A 13020-nucleotide genomic window follows, 5' to 3' on the forward strand; every position below is an offset into this window, starting at 1 on the left:
CATTCATCTGCATATATCTGTTAATCTTAAAAGTGAAATTCGAATTACTCTTGATTTATACTTAAAATTGTTCGTGATATTTTAAAACATCACACGGTTACATTTTACTGTGGTTTCATCAATATTCGTTGAATACCAATTTTCGTTGAAGTTTATCCTTGAAATTAAACATTCATTAAACTGCAATTTCTACTAATATTTTTATTGATAAGGTCATTGGCCACGACTTAACGTATCCTTGAAACTGTGATTTTTCACTTTATCCACGAAAATTGATACCCTAGAATATTAATGAAACCACAGTAATATTCAATTAAGAACAACTTTTGATTTTGCGTCTGCTTCCTCAAGAACAAGGACACATTGAATTGAGTGTTAACAGCTTAGAAGGACGAGTGTTAACAGTTTAAAAGGCAATGGATTTTTTTCATGTGAAAATGTTGACAGTTCTTATCTTGTTGTTTTTAATGAACGTGCATATCAATAAAGGTTATAATACTAACTGTCTACCGTAAGTATTGTGGATTTTGTACAGTACCGATCAGACCCAACCTTACAGAAAGTTAACCCCAACTAAACCCAGGGTTTACTTTCTAGGTTTATTATAGGAATGACTGTATAAATTTTTTTGTTCATCGACAAATGAATCTAAAAACCGCATCGCAAACTTTATGAAAGCCGAAGGCTTTCATAAAAAAGTTTGCGGTGCAGTTTTTAGATTCATTTGTCGATGAGCAAAAAAATTTATACTGGCAATGCTTATAATTCAATTTCAAACACAAATGTTGTATATTTAAGCGAAATTTATTTGTAAAAAGCAAGAGTTAACAAGAAACAAACAAGGTCATGAAATTAACACGCGGAGTGATTTACTCGAGGAGTTGTTTATTGTGTATTACTCTTGATCTGGCTTTACATTTACATTGATTGAACAATTTTGAAAAACAGAATTCTCTATAAAAGATTTTGCTGATATATTTGAGGTTTGTTTTTTGAACAGCGATTGTTGATACAGGTATGCACACTCACTGCCCTGGTCGTCGGGATAGCTGGGCCCCGCACCGCCTTCGCTCGCTGATGCCAAGCTGGAAAGAGTCTTGCTTATTGCGAGTTTCTGGTTTCCCGAGCATTTTCTCGCATAGCTGCGGATAGAACCTTCGTTTCTGTGTCCACTCAATAACATTATATGACGAAGTTCTATTCCTTCGTCACTAAGCGCCTGAATGCTAGGTGCTCGGAGGCAGTATGCTGTGTACCGTTGTTTACACTTAGCATTTTTGGATATATCACACATAAAAAAATCCTCATCAATTTCTTGCAGAAAATTTAAATTTTCACCATTTTCTTCCATTTCTAGATTTACTTTGAAATCTCCGTGCTCATCCGATTCCATCGAGAAAACGATTAATTATTCTTGCAGACGTTGATGTATATTTCATTCCTGACACTTTTCCAGAAAAATATTTAGAGTTATCCTTCTTTGTTATTTGGAGTTATCCTTCTTGATATTTCTTCATTATATTGATTAAATCTGTCTCTAATTAAAGAATTTAAGAATATATATTAAATGGTTGTATCCAATATATAAAATTGTATAAAATCACATCATGAATGATGGTTAAAATTAAAATTTAGGGGTTTAAAATACAAAATTAAAAAAATACTACTATAGCTAATGTTAATCTTATGCACCATTCATACATGTATTTCTATTTTGTATGGTATATATAAAACTAAAAATCATTAATATTTCGATGTACAGCCAATGGGTTAGTATTGAGTCTGTGCAGAAAGTAGAACGCAAAACTCGCATTCGTCGAGCTATGAACGGAAATGAGCGTAATGGTGAGAGATGGGAAGAAAGTGATAAAGACAAAGAAAATTGAATTATTCTGTGTTTACATCGGGTTAACTAGAGTGGACCAAGAGCAAACCTAGAGTAAACCCAAAGTAAACCCAGAGTGGACACAGAGAGTAAACCTAGTCAGAAGTATACCGCTGAAAGGAAACGCTAACGGTGTATTCGGAATATACAAAGGGTAGGAATTACAGGCAGTAGGATTGTACATGTACGATAAAATACTAGTCTGCTTCACACTCCACTGCATACAGCTGACCTCAAAAACAATTTCAAAGTAAACTCAAAGTAAACCCCGAGTAAACCCAGAGTAAACTCCGAGTGGACCCATATTTTCAATAAATAAACCCAGAGTAAACCCCAAGTAAACCAAGTAAAACCGGGCTTTAGTTGGGGTTTACTGTGGTATTAGGTTGGGTCTGATCGGTACTGTATCTGTTATTCATATTGATTTTAAAATGTACCTCTTTTGCTTTCGTTCATCACTCATCTTAATCGTCAACGAGTATGTGTATAATGATTTGATTTGAATAATATTGTAGACCACTAAATTGCTGTAAAAGTTACCGTTCGAATCAATTTAATGAAATCATTTGCACAGGTATGTATTACAGTGAACTTCGGGAGGATATATTTAATCCATCACCATATTTCATTCCTCACCATTCTCTAAAATTGGGAACTGATACCATGTTTAAAAATACATTAAAGTTAATGAAGGTTCTATCTGATGCTTATTTTGTTTTTAAAGTTAATGATATATCTAAACGCCTTGATAATTTTATTTTCATTTTCATATTTGTATTATCTGTTTTGAGCAATCCATTCATATTATCCAGGCTTCATACTTAATTCAACAAACGTTTCTGAAAATTGCTAACGTTTTAATGGGAAAGATGAATACTGGTAAAGGTGACTTATATTTTAAATATTACGAGGAAAAAAACCGCTATCTATGTGTGTATTATTAAAACTAATACATGTTAGTACAACTGAACATATTTTTTGATGGTTCTTCTTCGGTTATATTTCTAAGTTGTTTTTGTTTAGAGTGTTTACCAGGGTATTTTGGATCCTACTGTAAAAACACATGCCGATATCCTAACTTCGGAAAAGAATGTCAATTAGATTGTGTTTGTGATGAAGAAAACTGTAATCATATCACAGGATGTACACAGAGAAGTAATGCTCGTGTTATTTTTGTATAAAAGACTGACGTTAAATTCATAATATCTAAGAATATTACGATAATATTGCAGTTTATAAGCTTATAAGTAATGGTATTTCATAACATTCATTTCATAATTATCACTTCTTTATCATTGTCATATTATTATGTGTATTGTTATCATTTTGTTTGTTATTACTTATTAATGAGTATGAACTTAATTTGTCATGTTTTTCAGCATGTTCAGAGAAATATTCTGGAACACGATGTAAACATATCAGTTTTCAATGGACTATGCAGAATGTTAGTTTTGTATTTATGTATTCTACGATTTGTTCCATTTTTTAGCCTCAAATAAGACTTTTTGGGCGACTAATCTTCCGCTGAACAAAACAAAATCAAACATAACGTATGTTTTACATGAGCATACAACTTTAAAGAAAGGTAAGTTTTATCTATCTATCTATCTATCTATCTATCTATCTATCTATCTATCTATCTATCTATCTATCTATCTATCTATGTCGTGTTTCTTGTGTACATGTATCTCGTCGTGCGTCCTTCTGTCTGTTTGTCGGTATCTTTGTGTGTATGTGAGTAACATTAAAACTCTCAGATATGACGAATGAAAACGACGTTTAAGACTAAATAACAAATTAACGAAAATCAACAAATGCCGTATCAATTAATAAACAATGGAATCTGGATAAACTTTACGTATAGATGTTTCTGTCTCTGGAAAATCACTTTCTGTCTATCCCATCTGTATGTGCTTCCGTCGACTAATAAATTGTGATAGGCATGTTAATAAAATGAACATAAAATGAAATATATACATTATCTTAAATGTTATGTGGTCGTGATACGATTGGTGTTTTATTTTTTCTTAAATTAAACTGTTTGAAAACTGTTTATATCTAAAGCAATGTTTAGATAATAAACATTCTTTTAATAAGATGTGATGGATGGTATGACAGCTGAAGACCAATCAGATCATACACAAAACTCGACAAAATATGACCAATACTTCAATAAATCTACAGAGAAAGGTAAGACATTATTCATAGACATCGTGATTACGTGTATGTTAGGGCTTCCAGACTGATTTGATATCGATTTTTAGAAAGTCATTTATGTATGTACTTCATACAACATGACGTCACAAACAGCTTTGACGTCGCGATCTTAGTTTCAATCCCTTAGTTCTCTGGAAATAGATCGTAACGTTATAAGTAGATTGTAATGAAACCGTAAAAGAACCACTTGTTTCCTTAACATGGATGTTGTCGTTAATACCAGAGGGACATAACGCAATATTCAATAAAAAGATTGGAAATTTTTAAGTTTTGTCTAAAGTAAATGACTATTTTATTAACTGATGGTTTTGAGATTTTCTCTGCTTCGTGTAAACAAAAGAATAAAGATCGATTTTAATGCATGCGAAAGAGCTTAGAACAGGTGAAATATTAATACAATTTTAGAATAGTTTGCATAAAAATGACGGAGATTATAAGTACCCATGTTAATCATGTTTCGAAACCCTATAGATTTACCCCAATTTCATATGAATCACTTCTGATTTATTAAAATGTGCCTTTTTATGATTTGGCGATATTTTTTAACTTTAGAAAATAAAAAGCCCATTCCAAAATTTCAATTAAATGAGATAAGAATACATTTTTTTTTTAAAGTCTTTCTAATTTAAAGTCATTTCTTACATGCGTCAATTACTTTTGTCGTAAAACAAATCCACCGTTGGAAATTTTAAAGAAATTGTTTAAAGGAACATAATTGGTATTGAAAAGTGTCTTCCGTCCGGCGTCCTTACGTTCTAGAAGAAAGCGAATTAGCGCATCTTTCTAAACAAAGAGAGTCGCTAGAATTACCGCGTTTCATTTATTCGGTCAAATAATGACACCAACATTATGTAACCAAATAGAGAACTTTTTATAACCTGATGGTTTTGAGATTCTCTCTGCTACGAGTAAACAAAAGAATAAAGATTTCAGCATTCAATTTTAATGCATGCATGGAATACGTGAAAGATTAATACAATTTTAGAATAGTTTGCATAAAAATGGCGGAGAATATAAGGAAAATGTACCTATGTGAATCATGCTTCGAAACCCTATAGATTTACCCATATTTTATATGAATCACTTCTGATTCATTAAAATGTGCCTTTTTTTGATTTGGCGATATATTTCAACTTTAGAAAAGAAAAAAGCCCATTCTGAAAGTTCAAATATATGACATAAGATAGAATTTTTTTAAAAATATTTCTGATTGAAAGTCATTTATCACATGCGATAATTACTTATGCCGTAAAAAAAATCAACCGTTTGAATTTTTTAAAGAAAGGAATAAAATTGGTATTAAAAGGTGTCTCACGTCCGGCGTCCTTACGTCCTAAAAGAAAGCGAATTAGTGCGTCTTTCTAAACAAAGAGAATCGCTAGAATTACCGCGTTTACTTTATTCGGTCAAATAATGACACCAACATTATGTAACCAAACAGAGAACTCTCTACTTCTTAATGAAAAAATGACAATAACAAACCGTGAACCATATCGAAAATCCATAAAACGAAATGCAAATTCAAAGCAAAGCAACACGGCCCCCTACCAGGTGCCTAGGAGGAGTGAGCATCTTCGCTGACCCGTAACACACTTCACACCCGTCACACCGTCACAACCGTCACACCCGTAATACACATTAAAAGGTTCATCGAAATATCGCCTTTTTCAATGCATTCAGCTTCCAGTTGCGAAGCTCCGGCAAGTAACATTGTTGCAGTCTAGTTGCATTCATCTTTAAGTGTGGCATTGCAGCATTAAACATGCATTAAAATATTATACACTATGGGTTTTATAAGAGTGTTAACCGTTTCTTTAAAACTCGAAATATCAATGACAATAGATCTAGACCTCCGATCATGCAGAACACTCTTTTCATAAACATCATTAATCAAGCGAAACCATACGGTTCTTGGATTTTAAATGCCCATATTGTTCTTAAATCATACCACAGGTATTCAGTGATAAAGGTAATAGTTGTTCCATCTAATATTTCAAAAATGTATTTAATGAGTAAAAGTTACGCATTTGCTTTTTGGTTGAATATATATTTTCACTAATTATTGAAGTAATTTTTGCTCAAAGCAATTGTTACATCATATCTTTTATTACATGTGTAACCATAAAAACGATTTCTTTTAAATGAAAAATAATAATATATTCTATAATATTTGTTATTTTTTTATTTTATGTTCAAATAAAACAGAATACTGCATATGCATGGCTGTATTTTGATTTAATTGCTTGTACTAAATTCGTTTTTAAAGGGATGTTAAGGGTTTGTTGACGTCATTCTCGATGAAACAAATGGAATGGTTTATCAAAACTAAACGCGCCCTAATTTTATCAATTCCAGGAATTCCTGGTACTTATATACGTGGTAAATTGTTGAATGCGTTTACTTAGACTTTATAATGAGATTATACAACAAGGAAGTATTGTGTGATATTTATATAACTGTGTTTTTTTTCGCCAAGAATCATAAAAAATATGTGTTGATGTGTATAAAAAAAAACTGCGAACATTAAATGAATATCAACATACTTAAACTAAATTATTTGTTATTAGTTTTAAAACAAAGGTAAGAAAAATGAAAATGATATGAACATTACTCTCTCAGCTTATGTGATCAAAATCCAATTCTCGTTCAGCTTATTTGAAAAAAATAATCAATTTGAAACATTCATCGGCATATATCTGTTAATCTTAAAAGTGAAATTCGAATTACTCTTGATTTATACTTAAAATTGTTCGTGATATTTTAAAACATCACACAGTTACATTTTACTGTGGTTTCATAAATATTCGTTGAATACCAATTTTCATTGATTTCGTTGTTAAGTTTATCCTTGAAATTAAATATTCATTGAACTGCAATTTCTACTAATATTTTGCATTGATAAGGTCATTGGCCACGACTTTACGTAACCTTGAAACTTTGATTTTTACTTTATCCACGAAAATTGATACCCTTGAATATTAATGAAACCACAGTAATATTCAATTAAGAACAAATTTTGATTTTGCGTCTGCTTCCTCAAGAACAAGGAAACATTAAATTGAGTGTTAACAGTTTAAAAGGACGAGTGTTAACAGTTTAAAAGGAAATGGATTTTTTTCATCTGAAAATGTTGACAGTTCTTTTCTTGTTGTTTTTAATGAACGTGCATATCAATAAAGGTTATAATACTAACTGTCTACCGTAAGTATTGTGGTTTTTGTACAGTACCGATAAGACCTAACCTAACCGAAAGTTAACCCCAACTAAACCCAGGGTTTACTTTCTAGGTGTATTCTGTGTTTACATCGGGTTTACTAGAGTGGACCCAGAGCAAACCTAGAGTAAACCCAAAGTAAACCCAGAGTGGACACAGAGAGTAAACCCAGTCAGAAGTATACCGTTGAAAGAAAACGCTAACTGTGTATTCGGAATATACAAAGGGTAGGAATTACAGGCAGTAAGATTGTAAGATAAAATACTAGTCTGCTTCACACTCCAGTGCATACAGCTGACCTCAAAAACAATTTCAAAGTAAACCCAAAGTAAACCCTGAGTAAACCCATATTTTCAAAAAATAAACCCAGAGTAAACCCCAAGTAAACCAAGTAAAACCGGGCTTTAGTTGGGGTTTACTCTGGTATTAGGTTGGGTCTGATCGCTGCTGTATCTGTTATTCATATTGATTTTAAAATGTACCTCTTCTGCTTTTTTTCATCATTCATTTTAATCGTCAACGAGTTTGTGTATAATGATTTGATTTGGATAAAATTGTAGACCACTAAATACTGTAAAAGTTACCGTTCGAATCAATTTAATGAAATCATTTGCACAGGTATGTATTACAGTGAACTTTGGGAGGATATATTTAATCCATCACCATATTTCATTCCTCGCCACTCTATAAAATTGGGAACTGATACCATGTTTAAAAATACATTAAAGTTAATGAAGGTTCTTTCTGGTGCTTATTTTGTTTTTAAAGTTAATGATGTATTTAAACACATTGATCATTTTATTTTCATTTTCATTTCTGTATTATCGGTTTTGAGCAATCAATTCATATCATTCGGGCTTCATACTTGATTCAACAAACGTTTCTGAAAATTGCTATCGTTTTAATGTGAAAGATGAATGCTGGTAAAGTTGACTATATATTTTAAATATTACGAGAAAAAAACCGCTATCTATGTGTGTATTATTAAACTAATACATGTTAGTACAACTGAAAATATTTTTTGATGGTTCTTCTTTGGTTATATTACTAAGTTGTTTTAATTTAGAGTGTTTACCAGGGTATTTTGGATCCTATTGTAAATACGCATGCCGATATCTTAACTACGGAAAAGAATGTCAGTCAGAATGTGTGTGTGATGAAGAAAACTGTAATCATATCACAGGATGTGTACAGAGAAGTTATAAAAAAAAGACTGACGTTAATTTCATAATATCTAAGAATATTACAATAATATTGCAGTTTATAAGCTTATACGTAATGGTATTTCATAACATTCATTTCATAATTATCACTTCTTTATCATTGTCATATTATTATGTGTATTGTTATCATTGTGTTTGTTATTACTTATTAATCAGTATAAACTTAATTTGTCATGTTTTTCAGCATGTTCAGAGGAATATTCTGGAACACGATGTAAACATATCAGTTTTCAATATACTATGCAGAATGTTAGTTTTGTATTTATGTATTCTATGATTTGTTTCATTTTTTAGCCTCAAATAAGACTTTTTGGACGACTAATCTTCCGTTGAACAAAACAAATTTAACGTATGTTTTACATGAGCATACAACTTTAAAGAAAGGTAAGTTTTATCTATCTATCTATCTATCTATCTATCTATCTATCTATCTATCTATCTATCTATCTATCTATCTATCTATCTATCTATCTATCTACCTACCTATCTATCTATGTCGTGTTTCCTGTGTATCTCGTCATGCGTCCTTCTATCTGTTGTCGGTATATTTGTGTGTATGTGAGTAACACTAAAACTCTCAGATGTGATGAATGACAACGACGTTAAAGACTAAGTAACAAATTAACGAAAACCATCAAATGCCGTATCAATAAATAAACAATGGAATCTGGATACACTTTACGCATAGATGTTTCTGTCTATGGAAAATCACTTTCTCTCTATCCCATCTGGGTGTGCTTCTGTCGACTAATAAAGTGTAGGCATGTTAATAAAATGAATATAAAATGAAAAATATACATTATCTTAAATGTTATGTGGGCGTGATATGATTGGTGTTTTATTTTTTCTTAAATTAAACTGTATAAAAACTGTTTATGTCTAGAGAAATGTTTAGATTAAGATATTCTTTTAATAAGATGTGATGGATGGTACGGCAGCTGAAGACCAATCAGATCATACACAAAACTCGACAAAATATGACCAATACTCCAATAAATCTATAGAGAAAGGTAAGACATTATTCATAGACATCGTGAGTACGTGTATGTTAGGGCTTCCAGACTGATTTGACAGCGATTTGTAGAGTCATTTATGTATGTACTTCATACGACATGACGTCACAAACAGCTTTGACGTCGCGATCTTAGCTTCCATAGTTTAGTTCGCTGGATCTCTGGAAATAGATCGTAACGTTAAAAGTGAATTGTTATGAAAGCGTAAAAGAACCACTTGATTCCTTTACATGGATGTTGTCGTTAATACCAGAGGGGCATAACGCATTATATCAATATTCAATAAATAGATCGGAAATTTCTAAAGTTTTGTCTAAAGTAAATGACTATTTTATAAACTCATGGTTTTGAGATTCTCTCTGCTACGAGTAAACAAAAGAATAAAGATTGTTTTAATGCATGTAAAACAGCTTGGAACAGGTGAAAGATTAATACAATTTTAGAATAGTTTGCATTAAAATTGCGGAGAATATAAGTACTCATGTGAATCATGCTTCGAAACCCTATAGATTAACCCACATTTTATATAAATCACTTCTGATTTATTAAAAAGTGCCTTTTTATGATTTGGCGATATGTTTTAACTTTAGAAAAGACAAAGCCCATTCCAAAAGTTCAAATATATGACATAAGAAAGAATTTTTCTTTAAAGTAATTCTGATTTAAAGTCATTTATCACATGTGCCAATTACTTATGTCGTAAAAAATATCAACCGTTTGAATTTTTTCAAGAAATTGTCCAAAGGACCAGAATTGGTATTGAGAGGTGTTACCAATCCGGCGTCCTTACGTCCTACATGTAAAAGAAAGCGTCTTTCTAAACAAAGAGAGTCGCTAGAATTCCCGCATTTAATTTATTTGGTCAAATAATGTCACCATCATTATGTAACCAAATATAGAACTCTCTACTTCTTGATAATACACATTAAAAAGTTTATCGAAATATCGCTTTCTTCAATGCATTTGGTAATAAATTTAACAGTTTTCCTCGCTTGATAACACTCAATTATGTCTGTATCATTTATTTCTGAGTCATTATAAAACGAGTTTTGCTATTTGAATATTTAAGATATCAATAGGATGATTCGCCAATCCTCGGGTTCAGTAAATATTGTATTTTTCGTGCAGCTTAGTTACGGTATCGACAAACAAATCAGCAATAATTGTAAAATATATGTATCATGATCGTTAAATAAAATTGATTGGTACCAGCGCTTTGAACCGTTTTTATGTTGATTTACACTGCACAAACATTACACAGTTTTTTCTGTTGTTAGTTTTTCTTTAAATGATGGCATCTTTTGTACTTGGTTTAAATTTATATAAAAAAAAAAATAATTTCGGTATTTCTTTTTCAGGTCATGATGTGATACTAAATTGTTCATCTGGGCGACCATACATTACCAGACCATTTCAACACAGTACAATGTTGATTATTCTATGCTTTTTGACATCTGCTTTCTTTGTCATCATTGTATTGTATTTTAGATTAAACAAAAGGCCAACAAATTGTCCATGGACATAATTTGTTCAATTTTGATAAAAACATAGCATTTATGTAAGTGCTTGCATTTTTGACACTATTTTTACCATATTGTTATTTACCTTTCAATTTTATTTCTATGCACTAACCACACTTATCTTATACCGATCACAGATTCCTCTCATAACGCTGTGAATTAGAACAGAATTGTTAGGTAGAAAAATTATGAACATACATGTACATTACTTGTATTTATATTTGAGGGCAGTATTGTCAAACCTTGGTACCGATACATTAACGTAACTAGGCGAAATAAGAGAAACATAACGAAAGTACCTCACAGGAACTAGTATATTGCATTGCAATGATTGCATGTAGTGTAAAAAAAAACTCCTTATATCAGTGATGTTTTGGTTTATGATAACATTTAAGTATTTTTTTTATTGAGGTTGATGCAAAATATGAATAAATAGTAAAAATTGGCTTCATGTCACATTTTAACACTTAAAACATGACACCACTTTGAAAAGGATGTAATTTCAATATCCATTTAATCCACGATCGAAATGTCAAAAAACGGAATAATTATTCAATGCAAAATAAAGGTCAAGTGGATATATCAATCTAACACTCATAATTTAATAATTAAAAAATATTAACAATCTAAAACGCATGAGAATTTCCTTCCTCTTTCTCAATAGCTACACAGCCTGCAAGATAATTTTTGCTTTGAAGGTCATATGTTTACGTTTCACTGTAAATGTATTGGGATTTGATATATCGTAGTAACTACATGTTCTTAATTTGCGTTAAATCTCTTCTCGATACGGTAAATTCCTAATTGAAAGCGAGGAATTAATATGCGCTTAAAATCGCCAGAAACCCGTCACGCGAATTTTAAAATATCGCTTTTAATTTTTGGACATATGTAAACTATATAAAAGAAGATAAAATATCGGCATTCACGATTGATTATTCTCGCGATTTTAATCGCAGAATTAAGTACTCGCGTAAAATAAGGAATCTACAGTAGCTTTCAAAAGGTACAATTTTATTTTACGTAAATCAAAACAATTAAGCATATGAATAAATTTTACATTGAAAGGTGTGTAGCAATACATGTAACCAGTGGTCGCTCTGGAAATATATTTTTGAACAGAATTAGTAGTGCAATATTTTATAATTTTTTAGTATTAAGAGCAGTGATCGATTAACTGATTTCTTTTATATCTTCCATTTACCTGTGTAAATCTAAAAGCATATTACTTTACTGATGTGAATGTGTGTACATGTATAAATGGGCACTGACAGGAAAAAATCATTGTAAAACCTGTATTAATCTTAAAATTGTTTATAAAAATACAATGAATAAATGTGAATAATAAAAAAAGGCTATGTGCGTGAGTTATTCAGAGTTAATCATATGCTATATATATTTTATCCATTTTTGTTGTCTGCCAAAAAATGTTTCAACTATTAATAAGAAACAATTTCTGCATATCTTTTTAAAGAAATGTTACCTTTGCATATTTTAGATAAGTACGATGCTTATAATTAGTAAAAGCTGTTTCTAAAATGATGTGTTTATATTTTTTATTGCAAAAACATAGCAAAGAAACTCATTAAGAAGTGGAAAGATATGAAAACCAAGAGTATGGTATAATAGGGGATAAAATGTTTTGCGACTGTGATTATGTTTTGTTACTGTCAGCCATTCAGAGCATCTTATTTCAAAAACAAAATATTGCAGTTCAGTATCTCAAATGGTAGAAAATCATAAACATTTTGGTAAACTACTTCAGTTTGATGTTTTTTTTATTGATTTTAAAGAAATATGATATTACTTTCTCAAAAAAAAAATCATAAAAAATATATAATGTTGTTATGCTTTTATAACCAAGAAGAATTTTTTTCTTGTATAACAAAAATCTAAACACAATTAATCGAATTTCTGGTTGTATAGTTTAACGCTTACTAAGCAGGTT

At 30.9% G+C, this 13020-nt stretch overlaps 1 protein-coding gene across 3 annotated transcripts; it reads left to right on the forward strand.

The window, feature by feature from the left end:
- The first annotated feature begins 376 nt into the window (after window positions 1-376).
- LOC117691368 (multiple epidermal growth factor-like domains protein 10) lies at window positions 377-12575 on the forward strand. Of its 3 annotated transcripts, none has more exons than XM_066072211.1 (6): window positions 377-511; window positions 2401-2459; window positions 2909-3040; window positions 3375-3470; window positions 3983-4075; window positions 10911-12575. In XM_066072211.1, the coding sequence occupies exons 1-6, from the start codon at window positions 417-419 to the stop codon at window positions 11075-11077; spliced, it is 642 nt and encodes a 213-aa protein (XP_065928283.1). In that variant the 5' UTR covers window positions 377-416; the 3' UTR covers window positions 11078-12575. The 3 variants fall into 3 exon arrangements, 2 of the variants coding, with proteins under 2 accessions (XP_065928283.1, XP_065928285.1); XM_066072213.1 differs by lacking the exons at window positions 2909-3040; window positions 3375-3470; window positions 3983-4075 and adding exons at window positions 8383-8514; window positions 8834-8923; window positions 9457-9549; XR_010709751.1 differs by lacking the exons at window positions 377-511; window positions 2401-2459; window positions 2909-3040; window positions 3375-3470; window positions 3983-4075 and adding exons at window positions 7757-7934; window positions 8383-8514; window positions 8834-8923; window positions 9457-9549 and having other exon boundaries at window positions 10911-11064.
- Window positions 12576-13020: the final 445 nt, after the last annotated feature.

The sequence above is a fragment of the Magallana gigas genome, chromosome 9, assembly GCF_963853765.1.
Source record: "Magallana gigas chromosome 9, xbMagGiga1.1, whole genome shotgun sequence".
Lineage (NCBI taxonomy): Eukaryota > Metazoa > Mollusca > Bivalvia > Ostreida > Ostreidae > Magallana > Magallana gigas.